This window comes from Ruditapes philippinarum, unplaced genomic scaffold (genome assembly GCF_026571515.1).
Source record: "Ruditapes philippinarum isolate M1 unplaced genomic scaffold, ASM2657151v2 ctg11601_1_1_1_1, whole genome shotgun sequence".
Lineage (NCBI taxonomy): Eukaryota > Metazoa > Mollusca > Bivalvia > Venerida > Veneridae > Ruditapes > Ruditapes philippinarum.
The window spans coordinates 48,665-70,905 of NW_026854279.1; the positions used below are offsets into that span (position 1 = coordinate 48,665).

Sequence of the window (22,241 nt, forward strand, 5' to 3'; positions counted from 1 at the left end):
TCTACACTGACCTACAAATGACCCTGCAGAAAAATTCATGGTATGATGTAATGGGTATCCAAATTTCTAGAGCTGAGTGTTATTTGATGATTTTATGCTTAACAACATTGCATTTACGTGTAAGAAAATGCTATGACACAACAATAAATTATAGTATACATGTATATATATTTACTATACAATTGAACTTTTCCATAGTACTTGTCTATGGCGTGTGGAGTATGGCAAAATTATATATAAAAATATTTGTTTAATAAACTATATTTATGTTGTAAAAATACATATTTATGAGGTAAAAGAATAAATATATGGACAATAAAAAACACATTTGGACACTAAAAATGGACAATAGTAAAAAATATATATGGACAATACAACAATATTTATGGACAATAAAAATATATATTTGGACAATAATTAGAAAAAAATAATTGTTCATAAAATATATTTATGTTCTTAAAAAATATTTATGGTCTTAAAAAATATTTATGGTCTTAAAAAATATTTATGTTCTTAAAAAAATATATATGGACAATAAAAAATATTTATGGACAATAAATGGGAAAAAAAAATGTTCATAAAATTATATTTATGCTCTAAAACGTTAAAAATATTTATATTGACAATAATTAGCATTATGGGATAGTTAAATTAAGTTTGTAACAACAAATCTCAGTGGTTCCTTCGTTCCAATATGGCAGCGCGCTTTGGAATGGGTAAACGGAAAAAGGGATTGAGTGAAAGTACACTTTGCATATTTAGCCCCGCCTATAAATTAAGCACGAATTTCTGATTAAGTGTTATCATCCTGATTAAAATAGAAATCATCAGAGTCACTGTGAAATAATGCATATGCTTAATCCTCCTAATAAATATATGCATATGTCTAAAAATGGAAACAGGCTTTAAACTTCACGACATACAATTGCACAATAATGGTTTTTCATTCATATGCCTAATAATTTAATCAGCATATGGACCTATGTTAGGATATCAAGTAAGATGATTATAGGAACATCAGAATGCACATGTACACAATGTTAACTTATGTTCGTTAAAGATATATGAGGAATCACATTATAAGAGGACCAAGAGATCATCTACATGAACATATACTCTAGTTTTGATAGAAGATGCATTAGAGGTTAATGTTAGATAAGCAGGGAACCATCTAGATGTAAATATACATTAGTAGTGATGGAATATATATGAAGAAGAGTCATCTGGTCTTTAAGGTGTATAAACACTGTAGTTCTTAAAGAACATACATGAGGGAATGCATATAAACATTTTTATTATGGAACATTCAACGTCCAAGTTATATTTTACATCAATGTGCGGTTTATGTATGAACACATCTACGGATGTTTCTAAATTCAAAATTTTACTATTTCACGTTTAAATGTTGAATTCTGCTTAAGCCGGTGCTAGGGGGCGTGGACGGTAACTTGCACTTTCCAGTACCGTCCATGAACAGGCTCAATCAAACCGAGCCTGCAACATTTTCAATTTTGCCGTGTTGGGCTTTCTTTAGGGATTCTGTATTTATCTATTTTAAAACTGATTTTGCAGTAGTTTTCTATATATTTCTTCTACATAGTATTACCGCAGTAAAGGCTGTTCATATCTTGTCCACTTGTTGGTAATTTTAGTGGATTGTTAGTGCCGATTGTTATTTGTAAATAACTTTCATTTGTTCACCTCGCATTATTTTACTTTTAAATACATTTCCAATTTTTTTTCATGAAAATTCACATGAATCTGGAGGCGTGCTGCTTTGAATTCTACACACTATAGGTGGTTACAAAATGAATGTACTGACAGTTTATTTAAAGAAAAGACCAATTTTACTGGATATTTTTTTCATTATTGTGTTCAAATTGGACATATTGGGTAAAAATAACATAGATTTCAATATATTTCTGTGATAAAAGTATTTTACGCAAGGATGAGCAAAGTATATATTTAACTATAATTTGAAGAAATGCCTGGCATGGCCTGAGGCATTTTAGCTTGAGCGGCCCCTAAAAATGGCCAATCTAATTAATATGAGCAAATTTGATAAAGACTACATAAGAATGTTACAGTCAAAAATTGTTGACCATAATAATTTACTTCAGTAAAAGATAATGTTTAAGGTGCTTCTATTTATAGCTCTACAGGCTCTAAAAAGGCCAATCAAACTAATAGTGAGCAAAATTGATAAAGTGCTACAGACAAAGTTTAGTGATCATCCATTAACTAGTTCGGTACAAAAAAAATGTTTTAAGGTTTTACTATTTTTAGCTATAGCGGCCCCTAAAAGCGGCCAATCAACTTAATATGAGCAAACTTGATACATGTATAAGGCTACCTAAGAATGCTACAGACAAAGTTTCATCCACTCATTAGTTCAGTAGAAGAAGACGATAAAAAAATTCTATTTTAAGCTTTAGCAGCCCCTAACATGATCCAATCAAAATAATATGAGCAAATTTGATAAAAGACTACCTAAGAATGCTACAGACAAACTTAAAACTTGTCGATCATCCGTCATTTAATTTAGTAGAAGAAGGGTGTTTAAAGGTTTTTCTATTTTTAGCTCTGTTGACCCCTTAAAGAGGCCAATTAAAATGACCTGAGCAAATTTAAAGGTGACTGTCATAAGGAGACCAAATTTGAGGTAAATCTGCCCAGCAGTTTCAGAGAAGAAGATGATTGTTGACGCATGACGACGGACGACGAACGCCGGACTATTCCCCTTGGATACTAACAGCTCACCATGAACCTTCTGTTCTGGTGAGCTAAAAAATGTGATGTTCCTTATATACATTGTAAATGACTTAAATGAATAAAACATCTTATTTTCAGGAGTAGAAAACTTAAACAATAAGATGGTAGATATAAACCACGCTATTTCTTTCATAATTTTTAATAATTCTGATTGTCTTAAGGTATTAGGACCCTAATGGGCACTATCAGGAACTAAAAAATTGACATCATAAGTCAGATGTATACCTTAAAGTACACCTGTATGCAAAATTTAAACAAAGTTTACCATACTGAAATCAAGTTATGGCCACTTTTTTGAACTCAAGCTAGGATGTTATGAGGGCCCTTTTTTAGAAAGTAGGAACCTTTAAATAATCTGCAATAAAATTCTAATGAAAAATGTTTTCCCATTAATGTTTGGTAAGAAACAAATAGTACCATTCAGCTAACAATTGAAATAAGCAAAATTATGGTTTCTACTTAAAATTTATGAAATCTGTATAAAAATGTTACCCTACCCCAACCATTTTTACCACGTGTCTGACCATTTTTCTACTTAGGGAGCCTAATTTAAAAAAATCTTAAAATTCACCCAAATGAGTGCCTGTTCTCAAAGTTTCCCTAAATTTTTAAAAAGGTATATTGGTTGATCTTGTAAAATATGAAATACTTTTACCGTCTAGTTTTGATTATATTACACTTTGAAAATATCAGGTACCATATTTATTACTATATTTAGCATAATTTAGCCAATAAATACCTATATAAATTAAAAAATCAAAATTAAACACTTTTTCTTTCCACATGAGAGATACATAAATAATGTTAAAAGAAAAAAAGAAAGAAAAAAAAGTTGACCCTTCTGGGGATTGAACCCATGGCCCTCATTTTCAATGTAGTTAACAGTAGTTCTAGCCTATTTGAATACTCTTCAAAGCGGAGGTAATGCATTAGGGTGCTAATACCTTAATCGATGCAAAGTTAAAGATATATTTGTCCACTAGTTGAAATTCTCTTTCTGTATAAACTTAATAAACACTAAGAATAAAGCTTTCTTCAACTTTCATTTACCCCTTCTTTCATATTTATTTATTTTCATTTACCCCTTCCTGCGCAGTTTTCATGCTGAAGTTGGCATAGTTTTTTATACTAAACTTTCAAATAGATTATTAAATCACTAACCTTTATTTACATAGATGACAAAAATGAAGTTGACGATCCACTTCAGATCCATGCCGGTTGAAGGTAATTGTCAAATTACACAAAACTCAATTCATATTTTCAAATTTTTGTATAACATTAATTAAAGCAAAAATTATTTATTATTATGTCCGCGGATAAATTTGGTATGCCGCTTTCTGCAAGTAAACAGAGCTTGGTTAGCAGTGCACGAGCATTTATATGAGACAAGCCATAAATGTCAAGCATTGACATTATCTAGCAATTAAGAATAATTATTCTATATAACATATGCATTGGTCAACTGTCAAGTGCAATGTTTTTCGTTTTGGGGATATTTCTAATGTGTTTTAAAACATCATAATTATATGACATTTGCATTACGTGCATTGCTTTGCTTCTCCAAATTTGGTGATATTTGGTGATATTTGTGTAAAAAATATACTTGATATATTATCAATAATATCTTTAATGAAATGGTCCCTGAGCATGTTCGTGTTATTTTTTATTGGACACACAACCGCATAGCCCATCTCTTTTAATAATTCATATATGATATTTGCTGAAATGATATTTCAGCATCGCGTAATGTGATACATTTTCTAATAGCTTCATTTAACCATTTTAACATTTGTTTTCGGCTTCCATTTGTCTCTCACCTAAAGTGAGACTTATAAGAAGAACTATGAAATTTGTTTACAGGCTAGTTACCGAAAACCTGCAAGGTGGACCAACCGCCAAGATATGACCAATCGGCAGAAACAAGACAAACATACAAACCTGTTTCTACTTTCCTTTTTATCCCATAAATCATACTTGTCAGTAGATAACCGAACTACCGCCTTGGATATATAGAGGATATTTGTTTGTTTTGCATGTAAGATTTGAATATAATGTCACTGAGTGATAACACCAGATGCAATATTTTCATGAGTGGCGTAGCCACGAGTGAAAATAGAAAAACTGATGTTCACGAATGAAATACTATTCAATCTTATATGTAAAACAAATAAATTTTCTTTTTATCCCATGCTAATTAAGGGATTTTAAGTATTTGACTGTATGCCCCCTTCGAAGAAGAGGGGCTATATTGTTTTGATAATGTCGGTCTATCTGTCTGTCGGTCTGTCTGTCCATCCATCGGTCTGTCCGTCGGTAGACCACATGGTTCCGCTGATTATCTTGAAGACTATTTATCACAAAGTCTTCATATTTCACATATTGGTTGGACATAACTAGTAGATGGCCCCTATCGATTTAAGGGTCTCTAGGCCAAAGGTTAAGGTCACAGGGGCCTTAAATGTCAGAATGGTTTCCACTGATTATCTTGAAAAGTATTCATCACAAAGTCTTCATATTTCACATATTGATTGATCATACCAAGTATATGATCCCTATAGATTTTGGGGTCACTAGGTTAAAGGGGCCATAATGACAATTTTTATTGCTGATTATCTTGAAAAATATTGATGACAAAGTCGTCATATTTCACATAGTGATTGGTCACAACTAGTACATTGAAGATCCGTATTGATTTTGGGGTCACTAGGTCAAAGGTCAAGGTCAGACGGGCCTTAAATGTCAGAATGGTTTCTACTGATTATCTTGAAAAGTATTCATCACAAAGTCTTCATATTTCACATATTGATTTGTCATAACTAGAAGATGGCTCCTATCGATTTTGTGATCACTAGGTCAAAGGTCAAGGTCACAGGGGCCTTAAATTTCTCATTATCTTGAAAACTATTTATCGCAAAGTCTTCATTATTTATCTTTTTTTCCATAATTGAATACTTCAATGTACCCCTTTATGGCAAGTTTCTCTATTGAAATTACTACAAATGTGAGTCAAGGGCTAGAAAGGGGGGGGGGGCAAATGTGTCGTTCGACATTTCTTGTTTTACTACATTTGCCGCGCAACGTCGCGCATTCTTCTTTGTGATGTCATCACATCATGACGTCCCATTATCATGTTTGAAATATAGTTCGTATCGATTTATTCAGGGAATAGACATAAACACATACAATGTTTTCACATATATCAACTTGCATATGTATAAAAACACACATATAAATGCAAGAAAAATAATTATAAGATTAATAATGAGTATGTTCTATGTTACCCTAGGATTGCCAATTAAGCTAAAAGCTTATTTTCAATTGGGTCCATTTACTGTTACAGTACAATTATCACACAAACTTACATAATAATCAATTTAAAATTAATGACAATTTTTGAAAACTTGTTCAACAATCAACACCCATTTTTAATGTTATAAGACAAGTACATTGTACTTTAGAAAATTATATCTTATAAATTTCATTTGTGTTTTATCAGAATATATTTATCTGATATATTACAGTAAAACACTGGAAAGCATGAAATAACATATAGTAATTGTAATGTGTAAAAAAATAAGAAAGAATTGTGATACGTTTTTTTTTAAATGTTTTTATGTTTTTTTTTATAACCTACTTAGCTGAAGAAATTTATAAAAGGGAATGATATGGAAAAGCTATCTTATTAAAATTAAACATTTTTATTTTCTATAAAATTCAAACTTTTTATTTCATAAAATCTCAGTCAACATGTTCGCAAACTTGGATTTATTTCATACAGTTAGATATTTTAAAAATACAACGTTAATGTGATATAATATCTCAAAGCTGATACATTGTTCTTGAAAATGGTGACATTATGAGTAGAAAAAAAATGTTTGAATGTTTCAAACACATTCATTCCTATATTTTTGCTTGTTTGTTGTTGTTGCTGTTGTTGTTGTTGTCGTTTTAAATATTTTATTTATTTATTTATTTTTTTATAAAAAAGTGTAACCCCATTGAAATTCGATGTGTGTTACTATATACTAGCGCAGAAGAGATGCACAAAATCTTAAGTATTTAAAATGAGCTGATATTGATGTACTAGTATCGTCAAATAAATACTATAATTAAGTTTCTTTAATCAAGTGGGTTTTATGTATTTGTTGGATAGTTTAGCGTCCGCGCCTTTTGCGACGGCTTCAAAAATTCAACATTTAACAGAATAAGGTAAAAATTTTAATTAAAAAAAAAACCCAAACATTCGCAGATGCGTTCGTATTGAACCGTCAATGTAAGTAGCATTCTATGATAAGCAGAATATGGTCACTTATAGAAATTATAGAAAAATATAGCATGATCTTCAGACTCGTTAGTTTAAACTAATTTTTGTTAGTTCGATTGTGGCTTACTGAAACACTCAAGATTGAACCAACCAAAACTATGCAATGAGTTTTAAGTTTCTCGCTCACGGAAACAACGGCTTGACCCATGACGGGATTTGAACCCTCGCGACCAGCAATCCCTAGATTACTTGACCGACGTGTTTACTACTTGACCACGAGGACACGTTGAATTGTAAAGAAAAAACACAGAAAACATATTTATTGCTCCATTGTTTATTGACAGAAAACACATGACAGTCGCATATTGAGTAATGTCATTTTGTACTGTCCAGTTTCAAAATATTATTATGTATAATGAAATATCCATTCTGTTTCCTGTAATTTGTTTTTAATGAGACCAACGCAAAGAAATATGACACAAGTTAAGGTATATTTTTAAACAACTGAACGATTCAGATGACGGTAGAATCAGGGTATACATGAATTACAAACTGCCATCCATTTCGTTGTCATATTTTTACTCGAAATACCTACCCATTTTTATAGCTATTATATAATGAATTCTGAGTACATTTCGTAAAATTATAAGCCAACACGCGTTGTGTGTGATATTCGGTGTGGTGTCCAGATATTGGCCCTCTTTATGCATGGCCTTTTTGTACTGACCGTCTCAAAGTTTCAAGTATATTTCCAATCCAAAGCTGCACCACGGCCTAGTTTTTGGAAAAACCCTGAATTTTCACGTGCAAAGTCAGTTTGTTTTTGGGGCGCTTGCGCTGTTGCAAAGGAAAACGATGTGACGCGGGCCCTTTCTCGGCTATTTTGAAACAAAGCCCCCCTTCTGTATCTGACTGTTTGTCAAAATATGACACAACCAGAAGCCAGCAACCCTGTTTAAATTGGGAAATCACCAAAAACCCTTACTGTAAAGAAAATGATGTTTTTCTAATGTGACATCAGCAAAAGCAGAGGAACAATCCTGCCATTGATAATTACTTGTAATTATTTTTATTGACATTGTCCCCTTTGACAAAAGGGTTAATCAAATAATATCGTTTGAGGTCCGATCATCAATGGATATTTCGATGCAATGGATTTAGTTATTGTATATATTGTATTTATGTTATATTGACCTTTGATAAGAATTGTTGTATATAATTTCAGTACTGTACATACTTTTTTCTTTAATGATCCAGAGACCCGTAGTTCGAGTCCCGGTTGCGGCGTGACTCGTTCCGATTTTTCGTGTATTGTTCTATGTATCTATATTGTTCAACGAACACATTTTTATACTTTTTATTCCATGATGTAAATGTATAATTGTGTGTATTTTATGCACTAATGTTAATGTTTTTAAGATATTGCACAGCGCTATTGAATATGTTTTGCACATAGAAAAAGGCGTTTAATCAAATTTTCAAGTTTCAAGTCTTAACTTTATTGTCAACAAAAGGGATGATACTCATGAAGATCATAAAGTTGTTGTAGTTATTGCTGATACCATTGTTGTAGTTATTGCTTATACCATTTAATATGACTCAACATATATGGATAAAATATTGGAGATGATGACTTCAGCAAAGCATATAGCGGAGAAACAGCACATGACATTAGAGTCGAAGCAAGAGATTTGTACTAACCTGTGCTGATGCAAGAACCACAAACGCAAACTGAAATGCGATTGGCAGGTTAAAGGTGACAGCGTAGCCAAGAGTCCATTGCAGTCCAAAGACAGGGAACATAGACAGGGAAGAGAGGCAGATATGTCTGAAAAATGAAAAATAAATGGCCAATATATATAAATCATATGCAAAAGCTTGCGAGATTAATAAGATATGACCTGACTGAATAAAATCCATACATCCTCAAGATATGACGATATTGTTCGGCAAAGTGCAATGTGTGATTATTTGTACTTAGATAAAATCAATTGCTTTAAATCAACTACAGTTTTTTTATTCTATCACAGGCTTAATTTTTTAAAGATTCGGTGTGCAAATTTCAAATAAATCTTACCTCAGAATTGTTCGTTTGTCTTTCCCTTTTGTCATGTCCAACATAATCCCTGCACGCAGTATCATGACAAACAGGATCCAATTCGCCTAAAACAAACACAAAAGAATACTACAAAACAAAATCAAGAAAAAAGGGCAAATAGGGGAATCATTTGAAAATGAATTGAGGGATTATATCGTTCCGCAACTGAAATGGGCCTACATGTTTAAATAGAGTAAAAAGTCTATTTATACATTTCATTACATGTTTTTTTTAATTTGACCTTGCTATTCATGGCAAAAATTATATGTTCCGCGACTGAAGGACATGTGTAAATAGAATTAAAAGTCTATTAGTACACTACATTACATACATTTCCATAAGATCTTGCTATTATGCATAAAAGGTATACCAAATGCAAAACAATTAGACTATTCTTATACAAACAAACTTAATATCAATTATTAATGGGTTATGGTTATTTTCCTATACTAATGGCTGTTAGAATGATTGTCAGACTAAAGGATTGCTAAAGATAACCGATGATTTCTTTCTTTTTTGTTGGAAAAATTATATTGTATCGTGACAAACGATACAATACAGAGCAGCGTTGGATAACCATTGTGCGTCATACAAAAGAACGTAAACCCCTATTAGAAACTACAGTGTGAAAATTTGTCATCGGCGATAGCAATAAGCAGAAACAAAATAAATGAAAATTGCAGTTTCGATTTTATTTCAGTCTGTTTAATATGGGAGATAATGTTAAGTGCGACATCTCTCACACCCATTAGCACCAGCTTTAAAAGCGGAATTCAATCTTAAGCATTAAATGATTAAAATATATATTTACCACTTGAATCAGAAAGACAGGAAATAGGAACGCCATTCGCGTGTTTCTTTCGGATGGCAGCCAACACCTGAAAGTAAATTGATAAGTTTTTTTCTTTTTTCACTTCAACACTCCTACATCTCAGTTGTACTTCATTTGTATTAAGGTACATTGGCATTTTAACAGTTACTATGTTGCACTTAGAAATGCCATAGAAAGTCAAGTTTCTATGATCATTGTAAATACTAGTAGCATATGTTGCGACAGTGAACAATTGATCTGTTTGAGTATTTGATTTTATATAACAATCAAAAATACGATAAGTTTTTATTTAGAAAACTCTTTCTAATTTAGACATTTTGCAATGAGTGTCGCCAAAAATGGTCTTGCATTCTTATAAATATTATGAATTAAGTGTAGACGATATGAATTATTTTTAAACGTGTTTTCTTATGGCCATATTACAACGAGAAACCACAAGCCTGGCTATTCTAGCAGAGTTCAATGAACAATACAAATGAGCGCACATTTTGTTTTTGAATTGCGCAACAACTCTTACCTCCCCTAGCATCGGGTTAATGTAAGCAGTGTTCGCTATCAAACACTTTAAATATAAAAAACAATAACCACGAAGGACCAGAAACTATAAAACATTGAGACAAATACGGGGCAACATTTTGCAGCTTTTGAAAAAATATATTAATTATTTTACGATTGTACATGATCCTACAGATTATTATGTCACTTCCTGTGACTCATAAAGATCATACAGCGTCTATGTTAGAGCTATGAGATAGAAAAACATATGGTGGCTGATTTGGAATGCTTTTGTGCGTCGTGTTGGCTCTAGCGACAACAGGACAAGGCGCCAAACGGCGCGTTGTCGGACTTTCGTCTTGACGTCCTGTCGCTTACGATGTACGCCAAACGCCAAATCGAAGGATTGGCTTATAAGCCAAGCGACAGGGCGACATCGCGCCTTACGACAACGCGCTGTTTGGCGTGCTTCGCTAGAGACAGGACAACAAGACGACAGCGACAAGACAAAAAGGCGATAACGATATAGGTTGCGTTGTCTCTATCGACAACGCAACGTGCAATGTATTAAATCAGCCATCATGACAACCCGTGTCAACGCGCCCCTTTTATAACGTACAATAAAACGGAAAGTGGCACAATTTTCCGAAATCATTCGTTTTGTAAGAGAATTGAAAATCGTGACTTTTACCGTAAAGGTCAACTTTACCTTTCCTCCGACGCATACAAGTCTCCGCTTAACATTGTGGTAGCAATGACGACTAATGCCGGCACAATCCAGATAGTGAATACATACACTCCTCTTCGTCGGCATGTCTCTACACACATAGGTGCAAACTATTGGAAAAAAAGTAAATTTTTCAGTGCATGGGTATACTACTTTATTTACATTTTGTTACCTTTCTGACACATTATTGCACGTATAGCGCTACTTTATTCAGTTGTTAAACATCTAAAATGTCCTAAATTCATTATTCAAATTAAACTTTTAAACATACGTTTGGCATTTTTTAGAAAACCTTAACCAGTGCAAAAACACGTTAAATGTCTTAGTCTCGTTTATTTGCTAAGACATCACCTTAATAAAAAGGCCATCATCTTGTCATAGACAATGAGGTTAGTTTAATTGACATACCTTTGACCAAAGGTGGAGAGCGTGTGCAAACGATGAAAAATGCACACACATGAAGAAGTAGTGAATGACGCAAGTGGCTATCTTGCACATATACTGAAAACAAAAACACATAATATAAGAATAATAGTAATGTACAGAATATGAGCTTGTTTTATCTATAATTATTAAAATATGACGGTGTTTTGGTGAGTTTAAAAATCACCTCAATGTAAGACGAGTGATTTCTTTTTTTTTCCTATTCAAATAACAAGCAAATACTTTTAAACACTGGAAAAGTACGAGTAAAATATAAATCATGTCGATTCTATCAGCAACACTTTTTAATGGCTTAACATAATGCATCACTAGAGCAAGGCTTACGTCAATGTAATATTGGCAAAACATCATGGCATTCAGCAAATCACGATAAAAGACATACTGAATAAAATCTATTCCAAAGTGACTGATAAAAGCAATGTTAAATCAAAGTTTGATTTACTGCAAGTTGGAAATTGAAATATTGCAGAGTATATTAAAGTAACTAGAACAAATTAATCGTCATTGTATGCATATCGAATAAATTGCTTTGGCGTGAGCTAGCCCAGTTACGACTTTTTAATTTTTTTTTGCTAGAAAATTTACTTTTCTTTTTCTGGCGGAAAAAGAAAATTTCTGAATTTGTACAATTACTAAAAGATAAAATTAACATAATTATAAACACTGTTTTTAAATTAATTAATTAATTTTAATTTAAACAGTTATTTTGATTATTCAAAAACCGTAACTTTTGACAGCTTTGAAAAAATGCGATGGCTTATATTGTCATGTGTTCTTTAAAAGGGAGGTAATTCAGAAATTTCCGGTTCAGGATATCCTGTGTTTTCTGACCCGATGAATGAAATTTGTGCGGCAATCAGAAAAACACACATATTGCTTGTGATGAACATTCCATCACTCCGTATTCTGAAATAAACATTTATTATATTTGTCTAGCCAATCTGCATGTAGCGATCTCCCCTTCTTTCTTCGAAAAAAATACAATCAGGGGAAGTAACCGCTGAGAGCCACCTTGATTGAGCATTTTTGGTCCTGGACGTAAAATAAGGCTTATGACACAAAACATGACAAAACCACAAACTTTAAGATATTCATGTACATTTTGAATTAGTTTTATCAATTTAAGAATGTCTTGATTTTTTTTTCAAATTCAAATTTTAGAAAAAATGTTCTTTCTCTCTTTCTTTTCTCTTCTTTTCTCTTCTTTCTTTTCTCTTTCTTTCTCTTCTTGTTTCTCTTTTCTTCTCTCTCTCCTTTTCTTTTGTCTTTCTTTTTTCTTTCTTCTAAATTTAATTTCTTCTTTCTTCTTTCTTTCTTACTATTATCTTCTTTCTCTTTCTTCTTCTCTCTCTTCCTTTCTGTCTCTTGCTTTCTCTTTCTTTCTTTCCTCTTTCTTCTCTGTTTTCTTCTTTCTTCTTCTTTTGTCTGCTTGCTCCTTTTTTCTCTTCTTCATTTTTACTTCTTTTTTGTTCACTTCTCTTTCTTTTTTCTTTTTGTTCTTCTGTTCTTTTTTCTCTCTTTTTCTTCTTCTTTTCTTCTTCTTCTTCTTCTCTTTCTCTTCTTTTTCTTCTTTCTCTTTCCTTCTTTTCTTTTTTTTTTTTCTTTTCTGCTCTCTCTTCTGTTCTTTTCTTCTTCTCTTGGCTTTTTTCTACTTTTTCTGTTCTTCCTTCTGTTGTCTTCTTCTTTCTCTTTTCTCTTTTTCTCTTCTTCTTCTCTTTTCTTCTCTTTCTCTCTTTTTTTCTTCTGCTTCTTCTTGGGGGCGCCAAACAATCTTGTCGCTACTGGGATGCTATAAACCAAGTATACCGTTCACGAGCAAGAATTATTCATCTCTGGGTAATATTTATACAATTCTTGCATTTATTTTCGCAACGTGTTTTGTTGTCTGTTAGATTTAAGACAGGAGTCTTTTACTCCAAAACAATTATATATTGGATGTTAAATAAACAATTTTATTAGCAGTAGTATCTTATTCAGGGCACCTTTTATAACATCACGGTACTTAGCAAAACGTTTGTGTAAGTTATAGCAATGTTACAATGTACCATAGTAAAAGAGACTTATTATAAGAAATACGGTACTTTGCAAACAGTAAAGAACACTCATTATAGAAAATACGATACTGTGCAATTTTGAAAATGCACCATAGTTAAACGGCGCTTATTACAAAAATACGGTACTTTGCATTTTTGCAAATGTAATATAGCAAAGGGGGATTATTATAAAAAAAAATACGGTACTTACGGTAATAAGCAAAGAAGACACAGCAGACCATAGACATTGCACCGCTGACTTCAGATATAAGAGCCATGTGATCCAAATCATTGATAGATAACTGTAAAAAAGACAATTTCACTTTGGATATAATTAAGAGTCGCAATATCTAAAGTTTGAAGTTCTGTAACTCAATTTTTTTATGGTTTTATATCATAAATATAATGCTTAAATGAAGATTTATCAATATTGTAAGTTCCAAACAGCATAATTTGTAAAGATATTACCTAATTTACATTTAATGTTAATAAAGGGAGATAATTAAAAATTAATTTTTGATAAGTTCGAAGCCAAATTTTTCAATAAGAAATGAATGCATGCAAATTCCTCAAATGTAATGATCATAATTACATGTATTATGACAAAAAAATGAATATTAGCACATGTGATAAATGGTGCTGCATGTTATGAAATTTCAAATATGTGTTTATAAAAATTAAGGAAAATATAACTAATTATTTTACCAGGAGAAACACAAAGTCCGCTGTCACCGGGTGAATGCGTGAAATTCAATAATTAAATTATTTGTCAATATATTTATATATTGCAAAAGCCTGTAAAAAATATATGATTTCGTAAAATTATCTTTCGCGACGAGTTCGAAAAACCGGTGGAGACTTTTCGCGACGAGTTCGAAAAACCGGTGGAGACTTTTCGCGACGAGTTCGAAAAACCGGTGGAGACTTTTCACCCTCATGAATACCGGATCACAATTTTAATTAGGGCTAGGGCTTTAGGTCTTTTCATGTCTCAAGTTGTACAAAATTGAATTTGCATTGGAATTGTATAAATAGCTTTTAAACGATGTTGAATTGATGTAAAATTGATGTTTTTTTTTCCAAATTTATATAGAGAAAGAACGAATCGCTGGTGCAAAAACTGACCAAGCCACGCGGAAATCGTCAGGATATATTACTTGGGTTAGGACTTCAGGTCTTATAATGTTCAAAGAAGACCCTCCAAAGTTGTACAAAATCGAATTTGCAACGGTATTGGCCAAATGGTTTTTCAGCAGTTGACACGAGAAAATGATGCGTTTTTACGAAATTTCTTAAGACATTTTATCAATAAAGAACAAATCGCAGCCATTGAACGTTGAGCAGTAAGTACGTAGCGTTCATTTTGTAATAGCTAACTGTACATGAGATGAATTCCTGCAAGATTGAGAAAGATCAAGAACGTCGAAAAATGACCAAGCCATGCGGACATATCCTGGACATATTCCTTGGGTTAGGGCTTTTAGCCTTTTCATGTGCAAAGAAGACCCTTTTAAGTTGTACAAAATCAACATTGCAACGGAATTGATCAAATGCTTTTGAATGGTAGGCTCGTGAATATGATGTTTTTCCCGAAATTTACATAAAACTGACAAAGCCATGCGAAAATCACCTAGACATATTCCTTGGATTAGAGCTTTAAGCCTTTTTATGTGCAAAGAAGACCCTCTCAAGTTGTACAAAATTAAATTTTGAACTGAATTGATCAAATGGTATTTGAATGGTAGGCTCCTGAAAATGATTTTTTTTTTGTTCGAAATTTAAAAAGAGAATAACCACATCGCCGGTGCAAAAAAATGACTAAGCCACGCGGAAATCTCCTTGAAATATTACTTGGGTTAGGGATTTAAGCCTTTTCATATGCAAAGAAGACCCTCTCAAGTTGTACAAAATTGAATTAACATTGGAATTGATTAAATTGCTTTTGAACGGTAGACTCGTAAAATTGATTTTTTTTCCGAAATTTATATAGAGAAATAACAAATCGCTGGTGCAAAAATTGACCAAGCCACGCGGAAATCTCCTGGATGTGTTTCTTGGATTAGGGCTTTAAGCCTTTTCACTCGCAAAGAAGATGCTCTCAAGTTGTACAAAATTGATATTGCATCGGAATTGATAAAATGGATTTTGAACGGTGGGCTCTTAAAATTGATGTTTTTTTAGACATTTATATGGAGAAAAAAACATCGCCGGTGCAAAAAAAAATGACCAAGTCAAGCGGAACTCTCCTAAACATATTACTTGGGTTAGGGCTTTAGGCCCTTTTATTTGGAAAGAAGAACCTCTCAAGTTGTACAAAATCGAATTTGCATTTGAATTTATTAAATGGCTTTTGAACGGTAGGCTCGTAAAATTGATGTTTTTTCCGGAAATTCATATAAAGAAAGAACAAATATCTGGTGGAAAAAATGACCAAGCCACAATTCTCTGGACATATTACTTTTGTTAGGGCTTTAGGCCTTGTCATGTGCAAAGAAGACCCTCTCAAGTGTTAAAACATCTAATCTGCAACGGAATTGATCAAATGGTTTTTGAATGGTAGGCTCGTGAACGCGATGTTTTTTTTCGAAATTTAGAAAGAGAATAAACACAACGCCGGTGCACAAAAATGACTAAACAACGTGGAAATCTTCTGGACATATTACTTGGGTTAGGGCTTCAGGCCTTTTCATGTGCAAAGAAGACCCGCTCATGTTGTACAAAATTGAATTTGCATTGGAATTGATTTAATAGCTTTTGAAAGGTAGACTCAAAAGTATTAGTTAAGATAATCTTCTTCACTTAAAATTCAAGCCACGCGGAAATATCCGGGACATATTACTTGGGTAAGGGCTTCATGTCTTATAATGTTCAAAGAAGACCCTCCAAAGTTGTACAAAATCGAAGTTGCAACGATATTGGCAAACTGGTTTTTCAGCAGTTGACACGAGAAAATGATGAAATTTCTTAAGACTTTATATAAATAAAGAACAAATCGCAAGTGCGAATAGCGACTTTAAAACGTGGACTAGTTGCTCTTATTTTCCATGAAGTAACTCTTTGTGCCTTTAAGCCTTAAAAAGCAGTGAAGATCCTCTTAACTGATACAATCTACTAGATTGTCACACACACCAGCAAGATTGAGCTCTCTCAAGCCCGTTTTTGTCACACACACACCAGCATTGATTTACATTCATATGAAGTCAGACGACTACTGTATCGAAATAATGCGTCTTTTCTCGAAAATAACTTTAAATAAAGAAAGAGCAAATCGTCGGAAAATGACCAAGCCATGCGGAAATCTTCTGGACATATTCCTTGGGGTAAGACTTTAAGCCTTTTCATGTGCAAAAATGACCCTCTCAAGTTACAATCAAATTTGCAACGGAATTCATATAATTTAAAGTTTTCAATAAACGTGGTCTTCATTTTGTTCATGTCAATACTAGAAGTCTTTTACCAAAATTACATGAAATTAATTATGTAGCTCGTAGATCTACAGCTGCATGTATTTGTGTTTCCGAAACCTGGTTAGATGACTCAGTTCCAGATTCTGAAATATAGAGAATAAGAATCCCTAAAGAAAGCCCAACACGGCAAAATTGAAAATGTTGCAGGCTCGGTTTGATTGAGCCTTTTCATGGACGGTACTGTCAAGTGCAAACTACCGTCCACGCCCCATAGCACCGGCTTAAGCAGAATTCAACATTTAATATGAACTGGTAAATTAGCATCGACAGCTATTGTATTCAGCGTAGGGATCGAAACAGACAAGGGGGTGTCGTTTGTATTTATATCAGGAAGGATGTATCCTACAACACACGCGATGATATCAAGCATGAAGAATTAGAAGCTGTATGGATTGATGTACTTTTGCCAAAATCAAAACCTATCTTATGTGGTGTTATTTATAGACCTCCTGTGCAACAAAATTTTTATACAATTTTAGACTCTTTATGCTCGTCAAGTAGTGACTTTTTACAATGTGAATCTATAATGTTTGGACATTTTAATTCAGATGTGTCTTTAGTTAAGTCTTATCCTCTTTTGCAATGTTTTAAGTCATTTATTAATATGTTTCATTACAAACAATTGATCTCAGAACCTACTAGAGTTAGTACTACAAGTGCAACTTTTATTGACTTGATATTGGTGTCTGATAATGATAAAATTACTCTGTCAGGCGTAATTCATACTTCATTTAGTGATCGTAGCTTAATATTTTGTACAAGAAAAGTCAGTAAAATTCCTATTTGTTTTCATAACAATGTCACTTTAAGATCTTTGAAAAATTAAAACAAAGATGACTTTCAAGCTTGTCTTCTAGCTTCTGACTGGTCTCCTGTTCTGCTGAGTGATAGTGTAAATGATGCCTGGAATATATTTAAACAGTTACTGTTATCTGTGATAGACAATATAGCTCCTGTGAAACAGACCAGAATTAAACAGAGAACAGAACCATGGATTGACTTAGACATTCTTATTGTGATGAATGAAAGAGATAAAGCTTTTTATAAATATAATTGTAATAGAAACTGTGATAATTATGACTCATTTAAGACTCTCAAGAACGAAGTTCAGTATCTTGTTGTCAAAGCAGAAAAGGAATATTTTACTAATACATTCAGGAGAACAAAAATGACACAACCTCTTTATGGAAATCTGTTAAAAATCTTGGTTTGCCTTCCAAGAAGGGTTCATTTTCAACCGGTTAAAATATTTGATTAAATATCGATGATAATGTGTGTTTTGAAAAGAAACTTATTGCTGAATCATTTAACAAATTTTATACAACAGTTGCATGTAAACTTGTTGAAAAGTTGCCAGAAAGTGTGCAGAAATTTGGTACGCATTTTGTTAATACTTTTTATGCAAATAAGGGTGTTTTTGCAAACAGTCTTTCTTTTTCCATTGTTTCTGAAAGTAATTATCTTAAATACTTAACTTTATTAGGTGTCAAAAAGCTACTGGCTTAGATGGTATACCTTCACATTTTATCAGAGATGGATCCCCAGTTATTGCTAGTCCATTAGCTCATATCATAAACTTATCCCTTATCCAAGGTCAAGTCCCAGATAATCTTAAATCTGCAAGAGTTATTCCCCTCTATAACAAGAACGACAAATTGTCTGTTAGTAATTATCGGCCTGTGTCCATTTTAAATGTTGTATCTAAAATCCTTTAAAAGGTGGTTTATGACCAGGTTGAAGCTTATTTTAAGGATAAAGATCTGCTGTTTAAATTTCAATCAGGTTTCAGGAGTGGCTTCTCTACTGATGCTTGTCTGATTCACTATACAGACTTTATCATGTATGAAAACGATAAAGGTAATGTTGTTGGTATGGTGTTGCTGGATTTGCAGAAAGCGTTTGACCCAGTCGACCATTCCATTCTTTTACTGAAACTGCAAGCATCTGGTTTTAGTATTGACGTCCTAAATTTGTTCAAAGCATATTTATAAGATAGACAGCAGCTTGTAGATGTCTCTGGTACTTATTCTTCTAATTCCAAAATAACATGTGGTGTCCATCAGGGCTGAATCCTTGAACCCCTTCTCTTTTTAATTTATGTAAATGATATGTCAGCTGTGGTCAAAAATAAATTGCTTGTATATGGAGATAATTCTGGTATCCTTGTATCTGGTAAAAGTTTATCTGTTGTTGAAAAGGCATTGACAGTTGATATGGAATTGGTCAGCCAATGATGAGCGGACAATAAATTGTCATTGCACTTGGGTAAACCCGAGTCAATTTTATTTGGGTCCAGGCAAAAGCTTAGGTCACAATCTAACCTGCATATAACCTATTCTGGTACATCCATTAAATCAACTTCATCTATCAAGTATCTTGGGATTACTATATACCAAAATTTTTCATTTGTCATGGCTGAGTCTGTTCTTAAGAAGGCCAACTCTCGGTTATAATTTCTTTACTGCAATAAAGAGTTTCTTACTCAGCATACCAAGAAACTTCTGGTTATGTCTCTTATTCAGTGTCACTATGATTACGCATGCTCTGTTTGGAATAATAGACTGACACAGTCTTTAAAACATAAATATCAAACTTGTCAAAATAAAATAATGAGATTTGTACTTGACTTGGATTCCAGAGCCCATATCGACCCATCCCACTTTAAGTCCCTTAGCTGGTTACCGGTCCACAGAAGAGTTGAACAGATAAGGTTGTGTCACGTTTTTAAGATAAAAAATGGTCTGTCTCCGGATAACATGTCTGAACACTTTATTTCGCAAGATTCCGTATTTAATTATAGTACAAGACTTAGTCAAAACGGTGGGTGTTGTCTACCTTAGGTCAAAGGTCAAGGTTCTAAATCCTTAGCTTTCTCTGGAACTAAATTATGGAATGTTTTACCTGTAGAGTTAATGGAGATCAACAGGTTACACAGTTTTAAGGTTACCATCAAAAGTCATATTATGAACAGTATTTAATTATTTTTCCTATGTTTTTACATATTTCGGCTCAGGATGTTAAATTGTCTGATAGTTATATTTTTACAATTTTAGTAATTTGTTTTAAATCCTAGCTGTAAACAGAAATGTCATTAAAACAAGATTTGACTGTGATATACATTTTTTATAACTTTATTAGTATTTTTAAACATGATTATATTCAGGTCTGCCCCTCTATGTTATGCCGCCAATACAAAGGACCAAAATGGAAATAAGAGCTTTTTTGCCTTTTTTTGTGTTATCCTTGGTGTTGGTGAGCATGTCATAGTTTTCTCGTATGTGATATAGTATTTAATAATAAATGCTCATTATTCTATCCTATGTTATGTTGTAAACTATCTTTACGCTTCCTATGCCGAAATAAATCTATCTATCTATTTCTTATGGTTTTTGAATGGTAGGCTCGTGAATATGATGGGTTTTTCCGAAATTGAAATAGAGAGAAAACACATCGCCGGTGCAAAAAAATGACCAAGCCACGAGGAAATCTCCTGGACATATTACCTGGATAAGGGCATTATACCTTTTAATGTGCAAAGAAGACCCTCTCATGTTGTACAAATTTGAATTTGCATTTAATTGATTAAATGGCTTTTGAACGGCAGGCTCGTAAACTAGGTTTTTTCCGAAATTTATATAGAGAAAGAACAAATCGCTGGTGCAAAAAATGACCAAGCCACGCGGAAATCTCCTGGACATGTTCCTTGGGCCTTTTCATTTGAAAAGAAGATCCTATCAAGTGATACAGAATTGAGTTTTAAACTGAATTGATCAAATGGTTTTTGAATGGTATGCTCGTGAATACGATGTTTCTTTTCCGAAATTTACATAGAGAAAAAACACATTGCCGGTGCAAAAAATGACAAATCCAAGCCGAAATCTCCTGGACATATTACCTGGGTTAGGGCTTAAGGTCATTTCATGTGCAAAGAAGACTCTCTCAAATTGTACAAAATTGAATTTGCATTGGAATTGTTTAAATGGCTTTTCCACGGTGGGCTCGTAAAATTGATGTTTTTTTCGAAATTTATAGAGAGAAAGAACAAATCACCGGTGCAAAAAATGACCAAGCCACGCGGAAAACTGGCTTTTCAGCAGTTGACACGAGAAAATGATGCCGTTTTTACGAAATTTCTTAAGAATTTATATAAATAAAGAACAAGTCGCAGGTGCTAATAGTGGCTTTTGAACGTCGATTAGTTGCTCTTATTTTCTATGAAGTAAATCTCTGTGCCTTTAAGTCTTATATAGCAGTGAAGAAGATCCTCTTATCTAATAGAATCTACTAGATTGTTTTTTGTTGTTTTTTTAAGTACGTAGCGTTCATTTTGTAATGGCTTACTGTACATGAGGTAAATTCCTGCAAGATCGAGCTTTCTCAAGCGCGTGTTTGTCACACACAGAAGCATTGATTTACATTTATATGAAGTCATAAGACCACTGTATGAACGGTTGGCTCGAAATAATGAGTCTTTTCCCGAAGATTTATACACTTTCAATAAAGGAAGAGCAAATCGTCGGAAAATGACCAAGCCATGCGGAAATCTCCTGGACATATTCCTTGGGTTAGGGCTTTAAGCCTTTTCATGTGCAAAAAATACCCTCTCAAGTTGTACAAAATTAAATTTACAACGGAATTGAACAAATGGTTTTTGAATGGTAGGCTCGTGAATTGATGTTTTTCCCGAAATTTACATAAAAATGACAAAGCCATGCGGAAACCTCCTAGACATGTTCCTTGGGTTAGGGCTTTTAGCCTTTTCATGTGCAAAGAAGACCCTCTCAAGTTAAGCCTTTTCATGTGCAAAGAAGACCCTCTCAAGTTGTACAAAATTAAATTTTCAACTGAATTGATCAAATGGTTTTTTTAATGGTAGGCTCGGGAATATGATGATTTTTTTCTGAAATTGAAATAGGGAATAAACCCATCGCCGGTGCAAAATTACTTAGACACGCGGAAATGTACTTGACATGTTCCTTGGGTTAGGGCTTAAAGCCTTTTCATGTGCAAAGAATACCCTCTCAAGTTGTACAAAATTAAGATTTCAACTGAATTGATCAAATGGTTTTTGAATGGTAGTCTCGTGAATATGATTTTTTTTCCCGAAAT

The 22,241-nt window shown here is 33.1% G+C and overlaps 1 protein-coding gene across 1 annotated transcript in view; it reads right to left on the reverse strand.

The window, feature by feature from the left end:
* The window catches only part of LOC132739638 (adhesion G protein-coupled receptor L1-like), a 42,551-nt gene that overhangs the window by 17,258 nt on the left and 3,052 nt on the right, over positions 1-22,241 (reverse strand). Inside the window, exons 2-9 of the mRNA XM_060727389.1 lie at positions 13,877-13,924; positions 12,439-12,538; positions 11,597-11,692; positions 11,171-11,298; positions 9,946-10,012; positions 9,114-9,199; positions 8,738-8,864; positions 8,274-8,360 (exon numbers count right to left, since the gene is read on the reverse strand). Of these exons, the coding sequence (XP_060583372.1) occupies positions 8,274-8,360; positions 8,738-8,864; positions 9,114-9,199; positions 9,946-10,012; positions 11,171-11,298; positions 11,597-11,692; positions 12,439-12,538; positions 13,877-13,924 (739 nt within the window). The remainder of the gene's footprint in view (positions 1-8,273; positions 8,361-8,737; positions 8,865-9,113; positions 9,200-9,945; positions 10,013-11,170; positions 11,299-11,596; positions 11,693-12,438; positions 12,539-13,876; positions 13,925-22,241) is intronic.